General features: G+C 43.2%; 1 protein-coding gene across 2 annotated transcripts in view; it reads right to left on the minus strand.

The window, feature by feature from the left end:
• The window catches only part of LOC149275960 (4-aminobutyrate aminotransferase, mitochondrial-like), a 280,567-nt gene that overhangs the window by 217,974 nt on the left and 36,041 nt on the right, over positions 1-26,552 (minus strand). For both annotated transcript variants that reach the window (XM_089504079.1, XM_089504080.1), the window contains 2 exons: positions 25,297-25,326; positions 22,948-23,065 (listed from right to left, as the gene is read on the minus strand). In XM_089504079.1, the coding sequence (XP_089360205.1) occupies positions 22,948-23,065; positions 25,297-25,326 (148 nt within the window). The remainder of the gene's footprint in view (positions 1-22,947; positions 23,066-25,296; positions 25,327-26,552) is intronic.

Here is a 26,552-nt window from a genome sequence, read left to right on the forward strand (position 1 = left end):
GTCTACCGGTGACTGTTAACCAGGAAGTACCAGGTACGTCCCGGTACTGAAGGGGTTAAAACAATGGCAATTACTAATAGGCTAGAAAGTAATGGAGAAATCAGGTTAGACAACTCTACCACAGTCTCCTTAACCATACTCCTGATCTTTCTTGAGGTAGTACAGTTTAATTCTCTTGGATGGATGATACTAGTATGGAGACTCCTGAAATATGGTCTTAATGTATCTGTTTTTTATTTATATGTTTTAGACGCCTGAATATTTCTTTAATTAACATAATTTTTGTATATGTGCATATATTTTCTATGTATAATCAAGTATGTTTCTCTTTCGCCTTTGTTTATATGTCTTTAATAAAAGAAATAATAATGATTAAAAAAAAAAAAAAAAAAAAAATGTATGATGCTTAAAATGTGGGCCCCAAGCAGCATTGCATGTAGATTTAATCCACCCATAAATGGCACTATTAATCAAGACAGAGGTTGGTTTAAAGATGATAAACGGGGCACAGAGGGAGACAGACTTAGAGCTGTCTCCAAACTTAGATCTCTGTCATTCACTTGCTGAGATGAAGGTGCATTTACAAAATGATCTGTGGGTTTTTGCTTCCAAATTTGAGCTAATGGCTCAAATTCTCTATTGGCTAACCCACCACATACCACCAGATCAAACCCCTCCTGATCTACTGCAATACCTGGTAAAAAAACGATGGCAGAGGAAAAAGATACTTTGGAAGGGGTATTGACCATCATAGGGAAGGCCAGGCCGAATTTAATGAGGAAAGAAGCCATAGGACAGCGCAATGTTGCGATTGTAATTACCAATTAAGGGAAGCTACCAGAGATTCCCTTAAGAGGTATTTGTTATTATTGCAATAAAAATGATCATAGACAGAAAGAATGTAGAAATGCCAAGAGAGACCAAAGGGCGACTGAGGGATGGCATGTTAGTCCATAGTCCTCTGGGTCTTTCAAAGAAAAAAATTATCAAAGAGGATCTGTAAAGATGAACAGCAATAAAATTCCTGAAAAGACAGGTCAGGAACCTCATTCTAACCCCCTGCCTAGGACCAATCTGTGTGGTCCGGCGCAGTAGGCTCTGAAAATGACGACAGTACAGGAAGCGGTTACCAATGATCACAAACTGAAACCGGGGGAGGATATGGTTCCGATTTGTAAAACATTTAGGGACCATTCCGGACGTCCCTACGTGCATGGTATTATGGCAGGACATCACATTAAGATCCTGCCTTCTGGGGCGAAACAGACATCTCTTGTAGGACTTGGTGGATCCCAGTCTCAGGCAATTCTTATTCCATAAGTGACCTTGACTTTAAGTGCTCAGTGGAGTAAGGAAATCCCGATCTGGCAAAGAACACTGAAGGTACTATACTGGGTGCAGCTGTAATGAGAACAGAAGGGATGCTGTAGACCTTTGCAATAATGTTTTGTGAGATACAAGAGGGAGAAAGCCTGTTATCAGAAGCCATTGAATCTGTAGCACAAATGATTGATCAATTGGAAAAGCAGGGTATCATTGGAAAAAGCTCTTCCTCCAACAACTCCCACTTGTGGCTGGTGCGTAAAGCTAATGGCACATGGAGATTAACCACAGATTTCTGTATGATAAACAAATTTATCCCACCAGTAACAAATTTGGTTGCTTCCATACCAGAAGTTACATCCGAGTTAAGTGCTACCTGTGAGTGGTATTCAGTACTAGCTATCAGCAATGGTTTCTGGAGTATTATGCTAGTCCCAGAATTTGCCAACACAAATTTGCTTTCACCTTTAGGTATACTCAGTATACATTTACAACATTTCCTCAAGGTTTTCATAGCTCTCCAACATATTTCCACCAAGCCCTAGCTAAGGTATTAAAAGCATGTTCTTCTCCATCCAGTATAATACAATATGTAGATGATAGCTTACTACAGATTAGTTGAGGGAACCTTTTTGGCTTGATTGCAAATGCTGGCCTCAAATTAAACACTTCAAATTTACAGTTGCTCAGACATTTTTGGGAGTGACAGTTACAGGAGGCACAAGGTGTCCAACTAAAAAAAAAATAATAAAAAAAAAAGTTATAGCAATGTTACAAGTCACCAGACCTTGTAATAAGCAATCTTTGAGGACGATTTTGCGACTTGCAAAATTTTCAAGGGAATTCATTGAAGGATTTGCTGAAAAAGCAAAGCCTCTCTATGATCTCCTGAAAGGGGAAGATCCAGTACAAATCCCCTGGGGTACAGAACAGGAAGAAGCATTTAGGGTTCTGAAGCAAGATCTAGCATTAGCTCCAACCCTAAGTACAGTGGATGGGGAGGGTCCCGTTGCCCTGCAGACATGTACATCAGACACCTCTATATCATGTTTTACTGTAGAAGAAAGCTGGAAAGTGGAGGCCTGTTGGTTATTTTTCCAGACTTCTGTCTCCAGTAGAAAGGGGGTATGATTCATGTGTAAAGGCTCTGTTGGGTGTACATTGGTCAGCTGATCCTGCTTAAAGTTGCTGTTTGAGAAATCTCTTAGTGGGGTATCAACACAGCGGCTTACAAGGCGGTTGACAGACCTGCAGCATTGTAATATCACTGTACAGCATAATGCAAAATACATTTTGCGACAACTCATGCACATTCAAAGAGAGCCCCATGATTGCACAGATATGCATACTCAGAAAGACACACCACTTAAATTGTTTAGAGACAAATCATCTTCCCAAGATCTACAAATGTATGTAGATGGTTCATGTTTTTGGCATGAGGGAAAATTTCATACTGAGTTTGTAATTTGGGTTCCTTCAGAACAAATATCCCTCAAATTCATTGAATGGGGACTAAAACACACTCTACAGACAGCTGCCATAAAAGCAAAAGATCATACAAATGCCACAGATGAGCACTCCCAGGGTAATGCATATGTGGATTTGTTAGCAAAATAGGCTGCCTTAGATGGAGAACCATGGCATTTACATGAAAATGACACAGACACAGGAAGCATGGGATGAACACTTCACATGCAAATAATTAGTGACTCAGGTAGCCAAGGTTAGTGCTCAAGATTCGGAAGTGCCCGATTTAAAAGCAGAACAGAATAATATTCTGACCTCTCTCTTTTGTTACAGAACCAGCAAACACTTTCTAGGGGTTACTCTATAAAGGAAGGGTTGTTATGTTACAGTGATCCTAATGACCCACAAGTGAGACTTCTTTTTGTTGTCCCACACCATTACACAACAAACGCATGCTGTCGCGGTCCCGGGTCCGGTCGCGGTCCCGGGATCTCGTGTGCGGCGATCCGCTCGCGGGTCACGGAGACCCGAGCAAGAGAGCTCGGGCTCCGTCTCCGGCGGGCGGGCGTCCGCACATAACGTCCGTGGGGCTCGGAGTCCCCAATCTTCCTGCACTGGCAATCGGAAACCCGATCGCCGGTGCAGGAAGCAGGATGACCGGTCTGGGGATTCGGCAGTGATCAGAATAAAATCTGTTAGCAGTTAGCAGACAAGCCGGGTCGGTACACAGGAGCAGGTTAGCAGACAAGCCGGGTCGGTACACAGGAGCAGGTTAGCAGACAAGCCGGGTCGGTACACAGGAGCAGGTAAGCAGAGGTATAAAATCACAAAGGCAAAAGGGAGGTCAAGCAGGCAAGGGTCCAAAAACAACGATCAGCAGCAAACTCAGAGTCACAGGCAAAGACCACAACAGGGTGCCTGTGAAAGGACAGCAAGGTTTTTAAATCTGGCGCCAAACAGAAGATCCCGCCCCTAGCAGAGTCAAGGCCACGCCTCCAGACGTCCATCACGTCCACGGCACCAGCCAGAAGGAGTAGCTGCGCCCCTAGTGGACGGACCGGCGGCTGGGCAGCAGGTAAGGGAACTCCTCTGGGAACTCCTGCATAGACGGGCAGCCTTAGATCTGCTCGTCGAGGAGTTCCCGGATCCGACCCTCCTTCTCCCGTGTCGGCGGTCGGTCTGTTCGCCGCCGGCACGGAGAGAACGTGTACGTCCCTCGGGTGCCCGTGCGCCGCGAGCGGTAGTCCGCTCGCCGACCACGGGTCCGGAGGGAGAAGTATCGGGTCCCCGTGATCTGCGAGCAGACCCCCGCCCGCGGCTAACAGGACCCGAGGACGTGACAGTGACACACATAATTAGTAAAACAGAAGAGTGTGTGTGTGGGTGTGTATGACGGTAAGTAGGTAATAGGCAAGTAAATTGAAATAAAGAGAGAAAAGGGAGAAAGGGCAGACCGACAGAGTGGGCATCCCACTAGACGCGAAGTGAGGAAGGAGTAGCGCCATGTGTCACGTACACAATCGCAGAGCAAGGAGTATAAAGAATGTAGTGGGTGCGAGTGAGCAGTGTGGGGACAGAGGGTCCAATGTATGCAGTGTGTAGTGTGGAAGGCGAACCGGGTACCGAGTAATGCCAAATCAGAGTCCCCACAAGGACAGCAGTACAGATGGAAACAAGGGGATAATATGTAAGTGCGAGAGCATCTTCATATATTATCGCACACGTTACATAAAAAAAAACAAAAAAAGAAAGGAAGAAACCAAAAGTATAACAAAAAATTTTCTAGACTCCTCAGAACAGTCCCGCGACCAGGGTCCAGCAGAGTAGAGAGGATTAATAGGCATAGTGTGTACCTGAGTGGTGGGTCGTCTGCAGGACGCATGGTACAGGCACATATAGTCCAAAAATGGAGAAGCCGGAACAAAGCCTGCGACGACAGTCAAAGTCCGATGAGACAGGCGCCGGGAAGCGGCCATGGAGCCGGGCAGTCTCTTCAGGCATGCGGTAACTTCTGGCGCTTGTTCATCCTGGGCCGGGGAGACCATTCCTTGCTCGGGTCCCGAAGCGGGGCGGGGGACGCAAAAGCAAGCTCCCAATCTGGCATATGAAGACCCAAGCTGTCCATGAACTGCGGGACGTCCGATGCTTGTCTGAGGACAAAGGAGGATCCCTCGCGCCTTGCGATCAGGGCGAAGGGGAATCCCCATTGATAGGGGACAGATGCCTCCCGGAGTGCCGAAGTAAGGGGTTTCAGGGTTCGTCGAGCCTGGAGCGTGGTGGGTGAGAGGTCCGGGAAGATCAATATCGGTAGTCCTCCCAGATGACACCTCCAGATGTGCGGCAAGCCTTGAGGATGCTCTCCTTAAGAGGGTAGTCCTGGAAGCGACACACAACATCTCTCGGGGGAGCGTTGGCATCACCCCTGGGTTTCAGAGCGCGATGCGCCCTGTCAAACTTAATCAGCCGGCCTCTGGAGCGCGGTATTAAATATAGCTTGGAGTGCTGACTCTAGCATCGCCGGCAGGACCGTCTCAGGTATACCCTCGCACTCTCAGATTATTCCGTCTGCCCCGGTTATCGAGGTCTTCCAGTTTGCGGGCAAGGAGGTGGATTGTCGAGGTTTGGTCGGAGATGTGTCGGTTTAAAGCGTCCACGGTGGTAGTGATTTCTGCGTTGTCGTATTCTACAGCAGCCACACGGTCTCCCAACTGTTGCACATCAGCTTTAATTTCGGACAGGGTGTCCCGGATGCCTTGGGTCGCTTTCTCTATTAAAGGTATCATGTCCTCCTTCGTAGGGAGAAGCCGCAAGGCGTCTTGGATGTGAGCGAGTCCCTGGAGTCCTGGTCCTGGGCCCCATGGAAAAAAGAGTGGACGGAGGTTAGTGTCTGCCTGTCCTTACTCCCGGACGGTTTAGGAGTCCCAGGAGCCTTATGAGTCTTGCCCATGGCGAGGAAAAATACACGTTTTGCAAAGAAGCACGGAGAGGGTCTTCAGGGCCAAAACTTATGCGGCCATCTTGCTCGATGGCTAAACCACGACCCCGGCAAATCATGGGTCAGCTACACCCTCTAGTGCCACTAGGTGTTCTCCATATGAATTAATGACAGGGAGAAAAATTGCACTAGGCCACCCAGGTGAACCACAACTTTCAACTCCACTGAGAGAATCTGTGTCTAGAGACCAGTATCTCTCCCTAATGCTGGAGCAATTGAACGCATTGCTTCACTTTGCTGCCTCCAATATGGCCCCAACAGATTGCAAAATTTTATCCACACCTCAAACTCTGTTTGAGAAGAGGGGGATTGGTAATGATTAAATATTTTCAGAAAAAATCTCCCTGGGATGCAAATTGGGAAGGGCCCTATGTACTCCGGGACACATTGGGCACAATAGTTAGTTCTACAAGTACAGTGGTCTTACCCCCAAATTGGCCAGAAGGCAAGCTGAATATAAGTGGGTGCATGTAGATCAGTGTAAATTATATAAAGGGGTTTGTGCCCCAGATACAGTATTAAATGCTGATGCTTCTGCTTGATCTTTTTAGGTGCCAGAAGTGTGACAGCCTGAAATAATATTCTAAGAATTAAGCGCAACATCTTTCTGGTCATGTTGTATTTGCTTAAACAATTCAGTACATGGGAATCTGGTAATAATCCCCTATTGGAATCCCCTATTGGACCTGAATGCAACTCCATCCACTCAGCATCATAATGGGAGTTATACAGAGACACCAACAATGAATCCTCCAATATTTGAACTTAACACAAATTCATTTGACCAACATCCCCAGGGCAATTATACTGGAAACAGCTCTTAGACTGATCTAGGCATCACCCCACCCTCTCGGGAATAGAAGGAGGGACTAAAATATGAAGTGGTGACAATGTACATGATCCATGTTTATATCTAATACTCAGTGGGGGTGTTGAAATCTTTGGGGAATAATTATATTTCGGGATTTGGGGTAGATAACCAGGGCAACCAAGATGATTGGGAATGTAAATGGTCGGGAATGTAAATGGTCAGATTGGGGAAAATTTACTGTTGTTCTAAGTGGTAGGGATGTTGAAATGCAAACAAATTTTAATAACCCAATTTTTTTTAATAACCCAAAAGGTGGGATGTATGTATGTGAGCATGGATGTGTACTTCTGTGTGTGTGTGTGTAAGCATGTGAAGGTGTTTGTGAGCACGTGTAAGTGAGATATAGTGTGTGTTAGTGAGTATGAGTAAGTGTGTGTTTTTTTATGTGTTGTATGGTGGAAGAGGGGCAAGGGGCACAGACCAGTTGTTTGGGGGCAGAGATGGCACAGACAGCTGTTAGAGTCAGAGGGCCCCCGGGGCAATTTTCTAGTAATGCCCCTATCTGCCCCCTACTTATGGTTCACTTCACTTATTCATAGCTTTCATATCCATCAGTGGCCCAGTGACTCTGTTACCTTATCTGCCATTGTGGATTATGGAGCCAGCTGCTGTATCTTTGACATTAGTCTTGCTAAGAAACGTCTTCAAATGCTAGTCAAAGACAATCCAATACATACACAGGTGATGGATGGTAACCCTCTCAAGTTGAGATCTGTTACAGATGAGACAGAACCATTACAAGTCCATATAGGAACTCGTCACCTAGAGACTTTGTATTTTGATGTAGTTACATCACCCCTCTAATTCCTGTAATTCTTGGATTGTCATGATTAAGAACACACAAGCCATACATTGATTGGTCCATCCCAACCATCCACAATGGGCAGATAAGGGACTCACCGGCATAAGACATCTTTTGAATCAAACCACAATGAGCGTTCTATTCATTGAACAACTTAGAGATAAATACCCAGATTTAAATATCACACAATTCTCACACGCAACCAAAACATTTTGCCGACTCACAAATACAACGTTTAAACACGGATGACTGGGAAAACCCCTTAGACCGCCTTCTACTACCTACGTCCCGCGTTCACCAATCAACATCTAATCTTTTCTCCATGATCAGACTCAGCATAGATTTTGAATCACTCCGTACATTGGCTAGCCCTAGACCCCGCTCTCACCACACAAGACATACTGAAGGCCCATCTAAAAATGCTTAAAACAATCCCGTCCTCTTTATACGGTAAAGTGTTCTACAGAATCTTCCATGCCACGAACATCTCCCCGACACAAAGCTACAAAATGGGCAGATACAATACAGAGCAATGTTCCAAATGCAAACATCCCGCAGCCGACCTGACCCATTGTCTATGGCACTGTCCACACTCCCAAACACTATGGCAACAGGTTCAAAGAAATGCCAACTGTGACCTTCACATAAAAATAGGGCTTTCACCTAGCTACGCCATACTCTGCATTACACGCTCACATCCCAGAAACACAAAAATACAAAGAATCATAGCAGCAGTCACCCAAAAAAGCTCTTCCACTTTTCCATTCCAAATTGTCCCACCTTTTCCGCATGTTGTGGTTAACAGCACAACGCACAAAAGAAACTGCCACTGCATCTTTCTTCCACACCTGGCTACCATACATTAACTCATTCCCCAGCCAAACACGCACGCAAGTTAAACACACATTCCAACACAGAAACTGGTACATGACGGAATTACTCAGACAAGACTCGATCCCACTGATCATCAGTGTCTCCACCTTCTACTCTCATCAGACTCTTCTTGAAAATCAAGAACTGAAGCATCCAGACTCGGATAGCCCCCGACCTGATATACGATGGACTATTTGTTTACATGTTTACATATTGTGGAAGTTGAAGAATTTTGCTGATTCTGGATGTCAGTACAATGATCTCTTTACCTCATTGCTTATTCTGCTGATAGCAGGTAAGATAACACTACAATCACCTATCTACCTAATTTCTTAGTTTACTTATGTCTTGTTTGTGTCTTGGAAGAATGTGTACGTATGGTATGTTTTCGTGTGTTTTCTTTGCTAGTGCCTAGTTGCAAAAGAATCAGAGTCCCCCACGACAAAGGACAAGTTGTCCCTTTCTTGACCTTCTGTAAGTAAAGATTTCATGTCTGGGGGGGGGCTATTTTTTCTTCACCTCTTTAAACCGTGTGTGTCAGCAAATCAAAGTAAATATACCAACAGATAGCTAGGCAATATGCTAATAATCACGGGCTATTGTAAAGTGCCTAGTGGTGAGAACTAGTGTAAATATTTTGAGGTACATAGTCACAGATTATTGTAGCGGAGGAGATGAGGAGTTTGTTGTAAAAAAATTTGCCTAAGGGGACGCCCTTAGAATATAGAAAATATATGTCTCATTGGAAGCGAATATCTGAAGAGGATAATGAAAGCCGTTATGTTTGGCCAGCTGGCGGTAGTTTGAATGTAGAAATATTAGATAATTTGAAAAAATATTTGAATATGTGTGATGTGAAAAGGAATGAGAGAATGATTTTCTTGAAATGGTATCAAGGGTGGGACAAGGTTAAAAGACAGAAACAGCAAAAGTTACTAGACCCCACCTGTTCTGCCAATTTCCAATATCCTTGCCGTACGGCAGGTAACTTTGAGAATCAAAAGGGTGCTCAAACACCTCAACCTGTTGAGACTTCTAAGAAAGCACAGGAGGTGTCTGTAGCCCCAGGACCACCTAAGGTCCATAATTCGCTATATCCATCCTTAGATCCATCTGATCTGTGGACTCAAGAATTATTTGACCCACCCCCATATAATGTACCTCAACCAGCAGACCCTAATATGCCTGGTTCTAATCAACACCCTGCAGAAGCAGAGTTGCCACTTTCTTTGGAGCTTGTCCCATTTGTACCACCAGCTCCCATTTCACCCCTAGACCAAGAAAGGCAACCTGATCCTCCTAGAATATTAAGGTCTGACATTCAGCCCACAGGACCATCAAGTAGAACCAGATCCAGAAAGCCCAATTTAGATCCTCATTCAGATTCTGATGCTGAGGAAAAGACATTTGTACATTCTATGCCCATGAGAGAGACTGGGGGGCTAGAGATGAGAGAGGTGTACCTCTATCTGTCCATCATCCATGGACACCAGGGGAATTATTGCTGTTGAAAGATCAATTCCCCAGACCTGAAATTGTTGGTCAGTTTTGTAAAGAATTACGTAGTGTGTCTATTCCTTAAGATCCAGTGAAAAAGGATTTTATGCAATTGTTTGATTTGGTTATGACTGATGCAGAGAGAAAACAGTTAATTGAAGCTTATAATAGAATTCCTGGTGTAACACCTTGAGCAAATGAACTGTTTACTAAGAGATTGAGTACTGAGAGACAGCAGACAATAGATTGTATAATACAAGCTTGTGAGACTGCATGGCTACAACGACCTGACTGGGGAAAGATTAACTCTACAATGCAAGGAAAGAATGAATTAGTAAGTGAATTCGCTGACAGAGTAGCGAAAGTTGTAATAGGACACAGTAGTGTGACAGATCCAGAGGAGAATTCAAGACAGTTGATTGTATCTTGTTTGTTTGTTACCAGACTTCCATAAGGGTGTCACTAATAATGTTTTATTATGGGAAGAGAAGCCACTTTCTGAAGTGATAGCAGCTGCTAAACATTTTGAAAAACAAAAGGAAGTGAATAAGGAACGTCAAGAGAAAGTTAGAGAGAAAGAACAGAGAATGTTGATGCAAAGTCAGAGACAGTTCTATTCGTAGACTCTCCGTCTGATGTAGTGGGAGATAACAGACAATCTTCCTCTAGAAAGGAAATTAGAAAGAATGTTATTTGTTTTAATTGTAACAAGCCAGGGCATTTGGCTAGAAATTGTAGATCTGCTAGACGAACGGGTAACAATTTGCCGATGCTGGCTCTATTGAACCTAATACCGACGATGCTGAATTGATTTACCATTTCAGTTAAAAGAGGCTTTGTGGTGTGCCCCTGCTCTTGGGCTCCTGTCAGGTCACTCGGTGCCGGATCAGGTAGGAGTCTCAATGCAGGGGCAGGGTCAGAACATGGCTGTAAGCCAGCTGATGTGTCCAGTTCAGGGCTGTGCGCTACTTCAGCTTTAGATTTTCTCTTAGGCTCCATCTTTAGGTATTCGGAGAGAGCAGGAGAAAAACAGGCAGGAAACTTGAAGCCCACTGGCAGGGCAGACGGCTAGGAAGCCCACTGGCAGGGCAGACGGCTAGGAAGCCCACTAGAAGGGCACGCGGCTAGGAAGCCCTACGGCAGGGCACGCGGCTAGGGAGCCCTACGGCAGGGCACGCGGCTAGGAAGCCCTACGGCAGGGCACGCGGCTAGGGAGCCCTCAGGCAGGGCACGCGGCTAGGGAGCCCTCAGGCAGGGCACGCGGCTAGGGAGCCCTCAGGCAGGGCACGCGGCTAGGGAGCAGCTGGACAGGTAGGTACGTCTGGAACACGCCGGGGTCTGGTACACAAAACTGGATTATTTAAGCCTTATATTAAGCCTAACTTGATGAAACGAGGGGCAGGTGTTTCAAGAGCATTAGGGAACAGCATGGTCCAAGGAGAGGCAGAAGGACACTGCAGTACAAGATCCACCCGGTGGAGTAGTGGATAGGTGATTTACCTAGAATCCACAGGGTTGCAGGTTTGAATCCTGGTGGTGCCTGACAGCTCCCTAACTATGCTATGCCATTTACGTTTTGTCATGAAATACAGGGTAATGCCTCTGGAGTACTAAACCAGAGCCACGGAGAGAGACAGAGACCCCTTGCCTACTACAGCACTCCACTTGATTCTGTGGCAGCCGGATTAACCCCTTGTTTGCAGGCTGTGGCGGCGGCTGCTGCCTTGGTGGAATCAGCACAGGCCATAGTTCAGGGACAGGAACTGAAAGTGATGGTTCCTCATGCAGTGAGTGCATTGTTAACCCGTCGATCGACACAGTTTACTAATAGTAGGATGACTAAATACGAGATTGTTTTGCAGGGTACACCCAATGCCACCGTCCACCGGTGCACAGTGTTAAATCCTGCCACTCTTTTGCCAGAACCAGAGGAGGGACCTCCTCATGATTGTGTGATTTTGACAGAACAATTACAAACTACTAGCGACCGATTGCATGAGCGACCTTTGACGGACCCTGATATCGAATACTTTGTAGATGGTTCCTCATTTATGGATATTGACGGCAGGTGTTGTACTGGGTATGATGTAGTTACATCAGAAGGAGAAGTGGAAGCTAATGCTCTCCCACCTCACTGTTCAGCCCAAGTGGAAAGACTCCCTGTCCTTGAGAACACTTCCAAAAGTTGCAAATTAATTTTATTGAAATGCCTAAATCTCTACTGTGAAGAACCTATGTCTGATCTTCACTGTTATTATTATTATATTTATTTGTACCTTGTTTGAATGTGGCTGCAGCTCCAGCCTTCAAAGAGACGATCCTATAATCTGGCTGGAGCTCTTAATCAGCCAGCACAGCCCTGTCTGCCCAGACGGCACCCGCACTACAGGGGGGATAACACAGGTGGGGGAAACCCATTGTATCCCTTAATCCCCTCACCTGATACATCCCCTGTATACCGATGGGATTTGTGAGGGGATGTGGCTGATGGGATTTGTGATGGGATGTGGCTGATAGGATTGGGGGTTTGGTTTGGTGCACAGTGAATGGAGATTGTATATAAGTTCTGTGTGTTTGTAATAAAGAGAGTTCTGTTTTTAACCTCAAAGCATGAAGTCCTATCTCATGATTGAGGGAAGTGCTGGTCTGTGACTGCTTTCTTCGGACAGCGTGTCCGCTAACTGGGAGAGGGAAGGAGCTGACGGGCGGATGTGTCCAGTCTGGGGCACAGGACGATCCGTCACATCTACATTATCAATATGTACTAGTGGTGGTGTGTACATATTCCCGCTGGATAGACGCATATCCTTGCCAACATGCGGACACTCTAACATTTGCTAAAAAGTTGCTAACAAGAGTTCATTCCTAGGTATGGAATTCCTCAGCATATATACTCTGATCAAGGAACTCATTTTACTGCTGAAATAGTGCAGGAGATAGCACATAGGCTAGGAATTGTATACCATTTACATTGTCCCTACCATCCACAAAGCGCAGGAAAAGTAGAACGCGCTAACGGCACTTAGAATAAGATTAGCAAGATATGTGCCGAGACAGATGGCCAGATGCACTACCTATAGCCTTAATGTCAATAAGAAATGCCCGACACTATTAAATGTTCTCCTGATGAACTCATAATGGGTCGACCCATGATAGCTGCTAATACTCTAGAGTTACTAAGACATGATCATGCTCTAACTGATGACACAATAGAAATGTATTGTAAAAAACTAATAAAATCTCTCTCTCTTGAGCAATTTAAATCCCAGGTTGCTGCTGTGCGTACGAACACCGAGGACGAAAAACCAATTCATCACATCCAACCAGGTGATTACGTCCTGGTAAAGCATTTCCAACGGAAAAAGACTCTTCAGCCCAGATGGAAAGGTCCATACCAAGTACTACTGATCACAAGGAAATAATTCTACCACTGTACAAGTCACTAGTCAGACCACACATGGAATACTGTGTACAGTACTGGGCACCAGTGTACAAGAAAGATATAGTGGAGCTGGAGAGGGTTCAAAGACGGGCAACCAGAGTAATAAGGGGAATGGGAGGACTACAGTACCCATAAAGATTATCAGAATTAGGGTTATTTAGTTTGGAAAAAAGACGGTTTAGGGGGGATTTAATAACTATGTATAAATATATAAGGGGACAGTACAGAGATCACTCCCAGGACCTATTTATACCCAGGACTGTATCTATAACAAGGGGACATCCTCTACGGTTGGAGGAAAGAAGGTTTCTACACCAGCACAGACGGGGGTTCTTTACAGTAAGAGCGGTGAGATTATGGAACTCTCTGCCAGAGGAAGTGGTTATGGTAAACTCAATAAAAGAGTTCAAAAGGAGCCTGGACGTGTTTCTTGAAAGCAATAATATTACAAGTTATGGATATTAGATTAATAGGGACAGAACGTTGATCCAGGGATTTATTCTGATTGCCATATTTGGAGTCGGGAAGGAATTTTCCCCCTGGTATGGGGCAATTGGCATCTGCTTCATAAGGGTTTTTTTTGCCTTCCTCTGGATCAACACAGTAGGGACACAATATGTATATAGGTTGAACATGATGGACTTTGGTCTTTTTTCAACCTTATGAACTATGTTACTATGTTACTAAAACAGCTGTAAAAGGTAGCTGAAAGAACTGTGGATTCATTGCATTCATCTTAAATTGGTGCCAAAACCCAACCCACGCTCCTAAATTAACCATTCCATTGGGCACAATAATCCCAGCTGGTTAACCAACATAAAACGAGATTGGCAAGAGCCCCTCGTGAAGATACGAAGAATGAGGTCATCAGGAGATGCAAAAATGTTTGAGTATATTATCGTTACTTGTTTTATACTAAGTGTATTTGCTATGTTTTTCTTTTTTCCTTTCAGTCCTTTCCAGGTGTTCAGATCAGAACCTACTAAAAATATAGCAGAGAATAAGATATATTCACAAATTAAACATGATCTGCACGCTTCTCCTTGGGAAAAAGATAATACCTTTGTAGAAATGTTAAGAATAATGCTTCTAATGTTTCGGAGCCTTGTTGGGTTTGTGGATATATTCAGGGCTCTGCTGAGTATGCGGGATAGGAATACCTTTTACAGGGGAAGATTTACATTGTAGACAATAGTGTATCCATAGAACATGATATGGAAAAGTTGAGGGAACTTCAGGAAATACTTAGATCTAGGGAGACTACTTGGGATGCTTTTGGTCTGGGCAGACTATTTGGTTTACTTGGAGCAAAGCTGATGTCTGGTATGTTTTTGTTGCTTGTGGCTTTTGTATGTATGTATCTATGTAATTGTTGTTTGTTGCAAAACACTAATTCAAAAATGTCTCGGACCAACAAGAGCAATGCCACAGATACAGGAGGAGAAATATGATGATGACTTCCCACTTGATGAGTTTCCCCTAGAGACTTTGCACAGTGACATGTTTGAAGATCAATATGAGAAGGAGCAAGGCTCATGGAATTGGCCAATTTATAGCTCCACTGGACTCTGAAGAAATTGATTCTTACAGTGAGTCCGTAAGAATAAAAACGGGGGACTGTGGAAGTTGAAGAATTTTGCTGATTCTGGATGTCAGTACAATGATCTCTTTACCTCATTGCTTATTCTGCTGATAGCAGGTAAGATAACACTACAATCACCTGTCTACCTCATTTCTTAGTTTACTTATGTCTTGTTTGTGTCTTGGAAGAATGTGTACGTATGGTATGTTTTCGTGTGTTTTCTTTGCTAGTTTGCTAGTGCCTAGTTGCAAAAGAATCAGAGTCCCCCACGACAAAGGACAAGTTGTCCCTTTCTTGACCTTCTGTAAGTAAAGATTTCACGTGTCTGGGGGGGGCTATTTTTTCTTCACGTCTTTAAACCGTGTGTGTCAGCAAATCAAAGTAAATATACCAACAGATAGCTAGGCAATATGCTAATAACTTTTTGCGCTTATATTAAGGAGGGGGAGAGAAGTCTGCGAACTGGACTCTACCCTGTGCGCACTTGAATAAAGAAGCTCGTGCTTACTCAACTCATTGAACTAGTGTCGTCAGATTTCTTGCCGACATTCACAATATACTTCAGCTCTCCTCATGGTTTGTAGGATTACCAGATATTTGTAAAAGATTCTAACATATTTAACATCTCTTTTAACCCCAGTAATATAAAAGGACCATATGTAATTATTGGTATAGGCAATAGTCAAAGATATGTAACCACTGGTCATAAATAAATGATAATTAAGAAATATTAATAGGTTTCAATGATAGGGAAAGTGTTTCCTTGACCTTAAGTACGGAATGAAGGATTTGCTGAACAGGCATTCTATAGATAGGATCATAACTTGTTAATGCATGGTATAATTGTTACTGGAAAAGGGCATTACAATATGCTTACAGTGGCCACCTAAAATAGGGTTTAGACATGTAAAGACCTTAGTAAGCATGTTTGAACACCCAATCAGGTGAAGACCAATAGACTGAAATCATTATCCTAACCGTATATAAGCAAGGCATTTGTATGGTAGAGAGAGGCATGGGAGGAGAGGTTGAGGGAAGGTGTACTTGCCATCCACGGACTCTTTACATCCCGAACACTCCCTCCCTCCATCCTCAGGAATGCATAGGACAGATGCCATCAACTAAATTCTTCTCCAAGGTTTTGTAAGACTTATTTTGTATTATTTTTGTTATCTACTTTTTATATTCTTCTTCTATTTTTGTTTGTATTAAATGTTTTACCTTTGTTTGCATATAAGCGACTCTGCCTATTTTTGACGCATATATATAAATATATATTATATATTGTTCCTGATATGAAGTTTGTGTTGGCCCTATATTTTTATTACAAAATCACAGCACATTTTCAGTAAATTGCATTATATTTTCAATAAAAACAAAACAAAAACAACAAAAACCATCCCAACCATCACACAAGAAGGTTAGGTTTCTCATGCTAAATACTGTGATGTATTTGATAAACAGAAAGCTGATCAATTATCACCCAGCAGACTTTTTCATCAATCTCCTACCATTCGGCAGGATCTACCCCTTATCCGAACCTGAACTTAAGCATCTAAAGGAATTTATTCAGTAAATACCTGATAAAGGATTTATCTGTCCATCCACATCACCTGACGGGGCAGGGATCTTCTTTGTGCGTAAAAAAGAAGGGAGTCTCTGGCCTTGCGTGGATTACTGGGACCTCAATGTCACGCACCCATATCCCAGAACCTTCACCCCAAGAGTGAGTTTAGTCGTACTAGCCAAAGGTCAAACACACGACGGCCAAAGTCGGTACACGAGTAATCCAAAATAGAAGAGCACTGCAGATTGGCATTCCCGACTTTTAAATCTGGCACCACTACAAACCAAGCCCCCATAGCAGTACTCAGACTTGCACCACTGTCTCCCAGTCAAGCACACTGCCTGTCAGTCTCCTAGTCGGGCGCGCACCCTCTCTCCCAGAAGTCGGGAGGCATGCCCATGGATCCCGCAAGTTGCTCGCTTGTCGCAAGCAGGAGTGGTGGAGGCGAGGAGCGGATTTCCTGGAGGACAGGTAAGTCGTGACACTCAACAAAATAATTTAAGAATTGCTATTTGCTACCCCTGATTGCAGAACTATTGGACCGAATAAAGACTGTCTTTACAGAAAAAGACCTTTGTGGTACATACAATCTGGTTTGTAGAAGGAAAATGTCATTATGGACATTACGAGTACCTCGTTATTCCCCCCGGATTGTCTAACACATCTGCCACATTTCTTAACTGATGTTTTTCGTGACCTTCTTAGGTGGTCTTTCTGGACAATATACTCATTTTTTTCACCTCTCTTTCAGTGAAGACTGAGAGCACGTGAAAAAGGTGTTGGTCCACCTTCGAACACATCACCTGTATGCCAAATTTGAAAAACGTTTACACAGTAGAATTTCATGGATTCTCTTGTCACCAGGAAGCATACAATGGACCCTACAAACATCTCGACTGTACCCCATGATAAAAAGACTATACAAAGCATTATTGGATTTGCTCATTTTTACAGGAGATTCATACAAGGGTTCTCGTATGTGTCAGGTCTGATCCAACCCAACACTACAAAACCATTCCACGTGAAAGTAAATGCCTCAGATATAGCCATAGGTGCTATACTTTCCCAGAGGCAAAGGGAGAAGAAACAATTACACCCAATAGCATATTACTCCTGGAAACTCACTCCATCTGAGGTCAATTATGACACAGGAGATAAAGAAGTGTTAGCTATCAAGCAAGCACTGGAAGAATGGCAACACTTACTAGAGCTGTAAATTCATACATAAAGTAGGTGTGTGGGGGAAAAATACACACAAAAAAAATACTACTGCAAACTTCGAAAAAATTCTGGTGGTAAAATGTGTGCATGCAAAGAGTTAAAGAGTTTCCAAAATATATGGTTTTGTTGGGCACACTGAAATGGCCCGGCTCAAAGATGTACCAAATAGGGCATGGGCAGTGGATCCCCAAATGCAAAAGTTCAACATTGAAAAATGCGCATGCCCCAAATGTGGCCCTTTTGCCCCCAGCCAGGCAAAATCATTCATGTGAGGTATCGCTGTACTCAGGAGATGTTGCTGAACACATATTGGGGTGTTTTGTGATAGTGACATATACGAGAACCTTTTAATTCATACCTGAAGTAAAATGTGTGTGAAAAAACAAATGCAAAAAAATGACTACCACAAAGTTTGACAAAGACTGGTGGTAGATAAGGTGCATGGAAAGAGTTAAAATACTAGCATTTGAAATACCGTGGGGCGTCTAGTTTTCAAAAATATATGGCTTTATTGGGCACACTGAAATGGCCCGGCTCAAAGATGTACCAAATAAGGCATGGGCAGTGGATCCCCAAATGCCAAAGTTCAACATTGAAAATGCGCATGCCCCAAATGTGGCCCTTTTGCCCCCAAACAGCCAGGCAAAAATCATTCATGTGAGGTATCGCTGTACTCAGGAGATGTTGCTGAACACATATTGGTGTGTTTTGTGATAGTGACATATACGAGAACCTTTTAATTCATACCTGAAGTAAAATGTGTGTGGAAAAACAAATGCAAAAAAAATTACTACCATAAAGTTTGACAAAGGCTGATGGTAGAATTAGTGCTTTGAAAGGGTTAAAATACTAGCATTTGGAATACCCTGGGCTGTCTAGTTTTCAAAAATATATGACTTGATGGGGTAAATTGCATTGGCTGGCTTCAAATATACCCAAAATGGCACATGGGGGGGAGAATTACCAGATTCGGAAAAAATGGCTTTGAAATAGCAAAACGCTACCTGTACTTATTGCCCCATAATGTGTAGAAAAAAGCAAAAAAACATAAAAACATTGGGTATTTCTAAACTCAGGACAAATAGTCCTGAGGTTTTTTCATTACCTTTTATAGATGAGTAAAAGATTTTTCAACTAAAAGTTAGAAACATATTTTCTACTTTTTTTAATAGTAAATAATATGATACAATCAAAACAATGTCGTCTAAAGAAAGCCCTTCTTGTCCTGAAAAAAACAATATCTAATGTGTGTGGGTTCAGTAAATGGGAAAGAAGAAAATTACAGCTAAACACGAGCAGCGCAGAAATGTTAAAAAGGCCATTGTCACGCAGGGTACAAAAAGTAAAATCAGCCTTTGTCACGAAGGGGTTAAGCAATAAAGTCAGTCTACAAACCATTTAAAACAAGATTAGCCAGATAAAACTGCACAAGGCTAGAGCACACTGTGGGTACAAACTGGATTTAAGATGGCTGAAGCACACCAAGTTGATCAGGGCCAGATTAAGAGCAACATGGGCCTGGTGCTGAGGATTTTGGTGGCCATTTTATGGAAATAAATTAAATAGACAAAATCTTAACTCCTCGGCATCCATGTATACTGGATAAAGATTACATCAGTGCTCGGCAGATAATACAAAATAGAATCTTATGTGATGGGAGTAATCCGTACACTAAAAAAGTCATCATACACGGGATACCTGAAGCCACAATTTAGTACCACTAATCCTTTTCAATAAAATATGCAGATTGAAATAGAGTAAATAACACAAAACCTTTTTGTCCTCTGAAGTGACAAATTCAGGAGGGCGTTTTATCTCTAGATAAATACAAATTAAATAATCCTATTTATTCCTACAGTAAATTACTTGCACTAAATTCCTGCAAGTAAAGGGCCAGGAAACAGACAACCGAATACACACCAGGACAGGCTGTGCAACAGTGACACCCAGACACACACACCAGGACAGGCTCTGCCACACCGACCCCCAGACACACACACACACCAGGACAGGCTCTGCCACACCAACCCCCAGACATACACATACCAGGACAGGCTCTTCCACACCAACCCACAGAACACACACACCAGGACAGGCTCTGCCACACAGACATACACACCAGGACAGGCTCTGCCACACCGACACCCAGACACACACACACACACACACACACACACACACCAGGACAGGCTCTACCACCTCACCTCGCGGCCGCACCACGTGAACGCTGGTCTGCCGGCCCATGGACCGGCCCACCCGATGCTCATGCGTGTGCACGCTGGCCGCTTTAATTTTATTAGGCAGCCGGCTTGCACACACCGTGCTGCATCGTGAGCAGGGCCAACACGGGCCGCACCTTAAAGTCCGGCGGGCTGCATTTGGCCCACGGGCTGCACGTTGGACGCCCCTGCGTTAGACATTCCTGGTGGAACAACTTTACTTTAGTATATTAGAAGTACGGTCGAGAGTGTGGCAGCTGATAAACGTAAAATAATGCGCTTGGGAAGTAAAAAATCTGAAGGCAGAATATAGCATTGGTGGCACTGTTTTGTCAGTGACAACAGAAAAGAGAGACTGAGTAATTATTTCTGACTTAAAAGTAAGCAAACCATGCAATAAAGCATCTCAAAAAGCAAGCAAGAAGCTGGCTTGTATAGGTAAAGGCACTGGTAGCAGAAGGAAGGAGGTGATTATGCCACAGATCTCTGGTAAGGCCTCACCCAGAGTTTTGAATGTGTACACAGGGGCGTAACTAGACGCCTCAGGGCCCGGGTGCGAGAATCTGTAAAGGGCCCCCCCACCCACCCCCTCACCCCCCCCAAAAAACATGATTTTTACCCAACAATTTTTTTTCAACTAATTCAACAAATTCAATTTACATATTGAATCATAATCAAAGAAAAAGGGGCGCATGTACAAAGGGCATAATCCAGGGGTGTCCAAGTTTTTTTCTGCAGTGGGCCACTTCATCAGAATTGTATACGTGCGCGGGCCGCACTCATTTTTCACTGTGACAAAAAATATGGCCTTTAATAAAATATGCAGATTAAAATAAAGTAAAATGACACAAAACCTTTACTCTTCCTCTCACTGATTTCTGGGCCTTGAAAGTTTTGCGACTACAAATTCAGGATTCCCTAGATTTATTCTAGGGATGAACTAAAATGAAAATTCTGGACCAAAACATTCAGGGTTCACTTAGCCAAAACCGAAAATGACCCCCACCTTTAAAAATAATAATAAAAACTCACATGTTTGATAAAAGTAGGTAACACGCAATTGGACAAAATTAGCAATATGACTTGGCATGATAGGAGTGTCATTGCTGTTAGCCTAGGCAACCAGTAAATGCTGGTACCTAGGCATGATGGGACTGTGCTCGCTTTGATTGCTGTTAGCAATCACACTCCTATCATGCCAAGTCAGCCAATACACGCTGGTACAGGATGGCTGTTAGTGATGTGCAGACCCCATACTGCTGGCAGCATCAATACACAAGGGGGGCAGCTAGCCAGGTTTCAGCATGTAGTGGCTGACTTGGCATGATAGGAGTGTGATTGCTAACAGCAATCACAGTCCCATCATGCCTAGGTTCCAGCACTTACACATCCATGCTATCACACACACACACACACACTCATTTATTCATATAATCATTAATTCACAGATTAATTCCCTCAATCACACATACTCATTCAAACACCCTCCCCACCCCCTTACCTGTACTGCAGCTCCCTCGATGCCGCTCACAGACTTCAGCAGGGGGCGCGGCCTCCCTCTGCCTTCTCTGCTAAAGCACAGAGGAAGTAGGAAGTCACGTGAACTCCGCTTCCTCCGTGCTGTCCAGAAGACCCTCCCACAAGTAAGTAGCAGGGCTTGAGGTGCGGCTCGTGTAAGATCGGTCGCCCTGGCTGCCGATCTTACACGGGCCGCACCTCGAGGTCTCGCGGGCCGCATTTGGCCCGCGGGCCGCATGTTGGATGCCCCTGCCTTATTAAAAAAAAAAAAAAAAAACGTAAAAAAAAAAAAGATTTCGGGCGGCCCCTTGGCTTGGGCCCCCCTGCCGCCGGGGCCCGGTCGCAGTCGCGACCCCTGTGACCCCGGTAGATCCGCCACTGTGTGTACAGCTCTGGAGAGCACATCTCCAGAAGGCTTTTGACACATTGGAGAGAATTCAGAAGACAGCTACAAAATGGTAAGTGGTTTACAAGACAGAAATGATCTGGAAAGATTAAGGTTCTTAATAGCTTGGAGGAAAGAAGAGAGAGGGAGGTTGCAATAGAAACATTTAAATACTTACATGGATTTAAATACAGGAGGCAATAGTGATGGGAAGTTCGGATCATTAAAGTGAATCGGATCGTTTCGACTCGTTCACTGAAATGATCCGATTCATGATCCGAATCCTCGGATCACTCAGTGTGACAGGCACACGAAAGATTGGCCCCGCTCCCTTCACTATTGTCAATGAACCCTTCTGCCTGCCTACTCTAGTGATGTCACTGAAGGCAGAGAATCGTTCAAAGATCTGGATCTTACAGGGATCCGAATCATTCAGAGAATATCACCATACTTTTATAAATATATACATTAATCATCGCTTCCCCCAGGATTTAGATTCCACTTAGTTTGCCCCCCTTTACCTCTAACTGCACCTTAAGTTAACTTTATTAAATTAATCTCAGCATTAAATTAACCCATAACACCCCATCAACCATAACTGCCCCTAAAATTAACCCTAAACACCCCATCAACCATGACTGCCCCTGAAATTAACCCTAAACACCCCATCAACCATAACTTCCCCTAAATTAACGCTAACACTCCATTAACCATAACTGCCCCTAAATTAACCCTGAATACCCCATTAACCATAACTGCCCTTAAATTAACCCTAAATACCCCATTAACCATAACTGCCCCTCTGTAAAGGTCCATAAAGACATGGTTGGATGAGTTTGGTGTGGAAGACCTTTGGGATGAACCGAAACGGACATTGTGACCCTTCTTGTACAACATCAGTGTCTGGTGTCACAAATGCTCTTAGATGAATGGGCAAATATTCCAAAACACTCCAAAACTGTGTGGAAAGCCTTCCCAGAAGAATGGAAGCTTTTATACATGTCTATGTATCTAGAATTCAATGTCATCAAGGTCCCTCTTGGTATTAGCCCCAATACTTTTCTACATATAGTGTATATTTGGTATTTAACCAAGTTATTGAACCACAACCAATAAAAAATAAAATGCTCCTAACCTATATTGACAAAAAAGTGTATACACTTCTAGGACTGTTATAGCACTTACCAATGGGAATGGATGATATTTGGGAATATAGGTCCAGCATTCGATTCCCATCAACATCAACAAGATAGTTTCCTCTGCTTTTTTCATAGTTGCAAAAAAAGTTCACAGCATCAGCGTTCTAAAAATAAAAAAAGTACAACATAAAATTCTTCAATACAATTACATTCATAACATTTCCACTTGGGCAAGTGAACCTTTCATCAGATAGTAACCAAATTTATAAATTCTAAGCACTGACAGATGTGCATTCCACGCATGTATGTATTAACCCCTTAACTATAATGGCTTATTTTATTTTTTGTACCCTTCGTTGTTTTAACATTTCTGCGGTACTCAGTGATTTTCTTCTCACATTTAGTGACAAGTTATATATCGGTTTTTGTTTTCAGGACTAGAAGGGCTTTAGATGTCATTTTAACAGTATAATTTACTATAAAAGAGTATATTATACACTCACTGGCCACTTTATTAAGCACATTTTACTAATATCGGGTTGGACCCCCTTTTGCCTTCAGAACTGCGTTCATTCTTCGTGGCGTGCTTTCTACAAGGTGATGGAAACATTCCTCAGAGGCTTTGGTCCATACGGACATGGTGGCATCACGCAGTTGCTGCAGATTTGTCGGCTGCATATCCATGATGCAAATCTCCCGTTCCGCCACATCCTACAGGTGATCTATTGGATTGAGATATAGTGACTGTGGAGGCCATTTGAGTACAGTGTCCTCACTGTCATGCTCAAGAAACCAGTTTGGGATGATGTGAGTTTTGTGACATGGTGCATTATCCTGCAGGAAGTAGCCATTAGAAGATGGGTACACTGTGGTCACAAAGGGATGGACATGGTCGGCAACAATACTCAGGTAGGCTGTCGCGTTTAAACAATGCTCAATTGTTGAGCCTGTACAAGTTGTGGCCTCAGTTTCCTGTTCTCAGCTGACAGGAGTGGCACCCTGTGTGGTCTTCTGCTGCAGTAGCCCATCTGCTTCAAGGTTCGACGTGTTGTGCGTTCATAGTATTCTGCATACCTAGGTTGTAACAAGTCATCTTTAATCAGTCTGCCCATTCTCCTCTGACATCAACAAGGCATTTTCGTCCACACAACTGCAGCTCATTGGATATTCTCTCTTTTTCGGACCATTCTCAGTAAACCCTAGAGATAGCTGTGCATGAAAATCCCAGTAGATCAGCAGTTTCTGAAATACTCAGACCAGCCTCATTCTGACGCTCGGTTTGAACTTAAGCAAGTCGTCTTGACCACGTCTACATGCCTAAATGCATTGAGTTGATGCCATGTGATTGACTGATTAGCTATTTGTGTTATCAATCAATTTAACATGTGTACCTAATAAAGTGACCAGTGAGTATTTCTTTGGATATGGTTTGGTGTTTGTTTTTAAAAGTCTGGAATCAGTAAAGTCACGGAAGGAACAAAAGATGATTTAACCCCTTTAGTCCCCTATAGATTTTCCGGTACGTCCATAAAATGCATCTCAAGAATCACCTATGGACCTATATGGACACCTATGGAGTGTATATATAACCATATATTTTTGAAAAATAGACACTGCAGGGTATTTCAAATGCTAGTATTTTAACCCTTTCCATGCATTTATTCTACAACCAGTCTATGTCAAACTTTGTGGTAGTATTTTTTTCCCACACATTGTACTTTTGATATGAATTTACAGCTCCTGATAGATGCTAAAGCACAACACCTTACTTTAGTGTTCAGCACCATCTCCTAAGTACAGTGATGCCCCCATGCATGGGTTCGTCAGGTTGTTTGGGAGGTAAAATGCCACATTTGGAAAGTGCGCATTTTTCAACTTGGAACTTTAACATCTGGTCCTACTGCCCCCATGTCCTAAGGTATTTTAACGTTTTTCATGCACTAATTTTACCACCAGCCTTTATGAAAATTTGTGGTAATTTTTTTAATATTTAGCACACAAATTGTACTTCAGGTGTGAATTTACAGCTCCTGGTATATGTCCCTGTGAGAACAATGCATGGGTTTGTCTGGTTGTTTGGGGGTTAAAATGCCACATTCGGGAAGGTGAGATTTTTTTTTCTTATTTTGGTCAGTATGTGTCTGTGCCCTATCTTTGAACCCGGCCACTCCAATTTATCCTATCAAAGCATTAGTTTCTTTTTTAAGTAGACACTCCCACTCCTTCGGTATTTTAAATGCTTTTAATTTTAACTATGTAAGGATTTTTGGGAAGATACAGCGCTAACTTTAGAACTTGCTCATAATAAACTATTTTTTGGGGACCCATCACTCCTAGCCTGTTCATGGTAAACTGGGACATTTATGTTATAAATGCTGATGCCTTGGAGCCTTACCTGAATGGTATTCAGCTGCTTAATTAACTCCTACAAGAAAAAAAAAAAAAAAAAAAGAAGAAGAGAAAAATTATAGCTTATAAGGCGCCTTCAGTAATATTGTCATGCATGGCATGTCTGCACAATTATACATTCCCTTATTGCTGGCATAGAAGTCGTGTGACCATCAGAAGTAATTACTTTGCTTTGTTGTTGAAGGAACCGAGTCCACTTTCAAAGAAGCATCATACAATCTCACGTATACTGTATTCAATTACCGTGTTTGCTCGATTATAAGACAAGGTTTTTTTCAGAGCAAATGCTCTGAAAAATACCCCTCGTCTTATAATCGAGGTCGTCATCTAATCAGACCTCAAAATGTCCGTTGGGGCAATGCTGCTTGCCGGGCTTTGGTCGTGAGCAGCAGGAGAACAGGAAGCTAGAAGAGTGTCACATAACTCTGCCTCCCCCCTCCTTCCTCTGGGGGCGGGGCCAGAGAAGTTGCTCGCACAGCCGGGCCCCTGCAGAAGTCTTCGAGTGAGAGATCTGCAGTTCAGGTAAGGGGGTGTGGGGGTCGGGTTTGAGCAAGTATGTGTGATTAATGGAATGAATGAGTATTTAAATGTTTGTGAATGAGTGTGTGATAGTATGGATGTGTAAGGGGGGTGGTGGTGGTGGTAGCATGGCATAGGGAGGCTGTACTCACACTCCTATCATCCCCAGGTTCCAGCATGTACTGGCTGCCTTGGCTTGATAGGAGTGTGATTGCTGTTAGCAGATATATATATATATATATATATATATATACACACACACACACACACACCTCCAGAAATGCCTTTTAACCCCCTATATGCCACTCTGCCCCATGATATGCCTTTTAACCCCCTATATGCCACTCTGGCATATAGGGGATTAAAAAACACATCATGGGGCAGAGTGGCAAATAGGGGGTATAAGGCATTTCTGGGGGCAGAGTGGCAACCCTGGGGCCTGATGTGCATAACTGGGGGGGCAGGTTGGCAAATAAAAGGAAATAAAAAAAATATATATTTTTCTCAATCATAGCTTTTATTAAATATGAAAATATTGTTTACATGAATTAATATTTACTAGTAAAACTTTTTTTCCTATAGGGTAGTCTTATATTCAGGCTTTTAGTTTTTTTCCTAAATTAATATTTAGATTTTGGGGGGGGTCGTCTTATAATCAGGGTCGTCTTATAATCGAGCAAATATGGTAGTTACCGATTGTTATTAGCTGATTTAGCTTTTATA

The sequence above is a fragment of the Sceloporus occidentalis genome, unplaced genomic scaffold, assembly GCF_023333645.1.
Source record: "Sceloporus occidentalis isolate IW3139 unplaced genomic scaffold, rSceOcc1.0.p SCAF_255, whole genome shotgun sequence".
In the NCBI taxonomy this organism is placed as follows: Eukaryota; Metazoa; Chordata; class Lepidosauria; order Squamata; family Phrynosomatidae; genus Sceloporus; species Sceloporus occidentalis.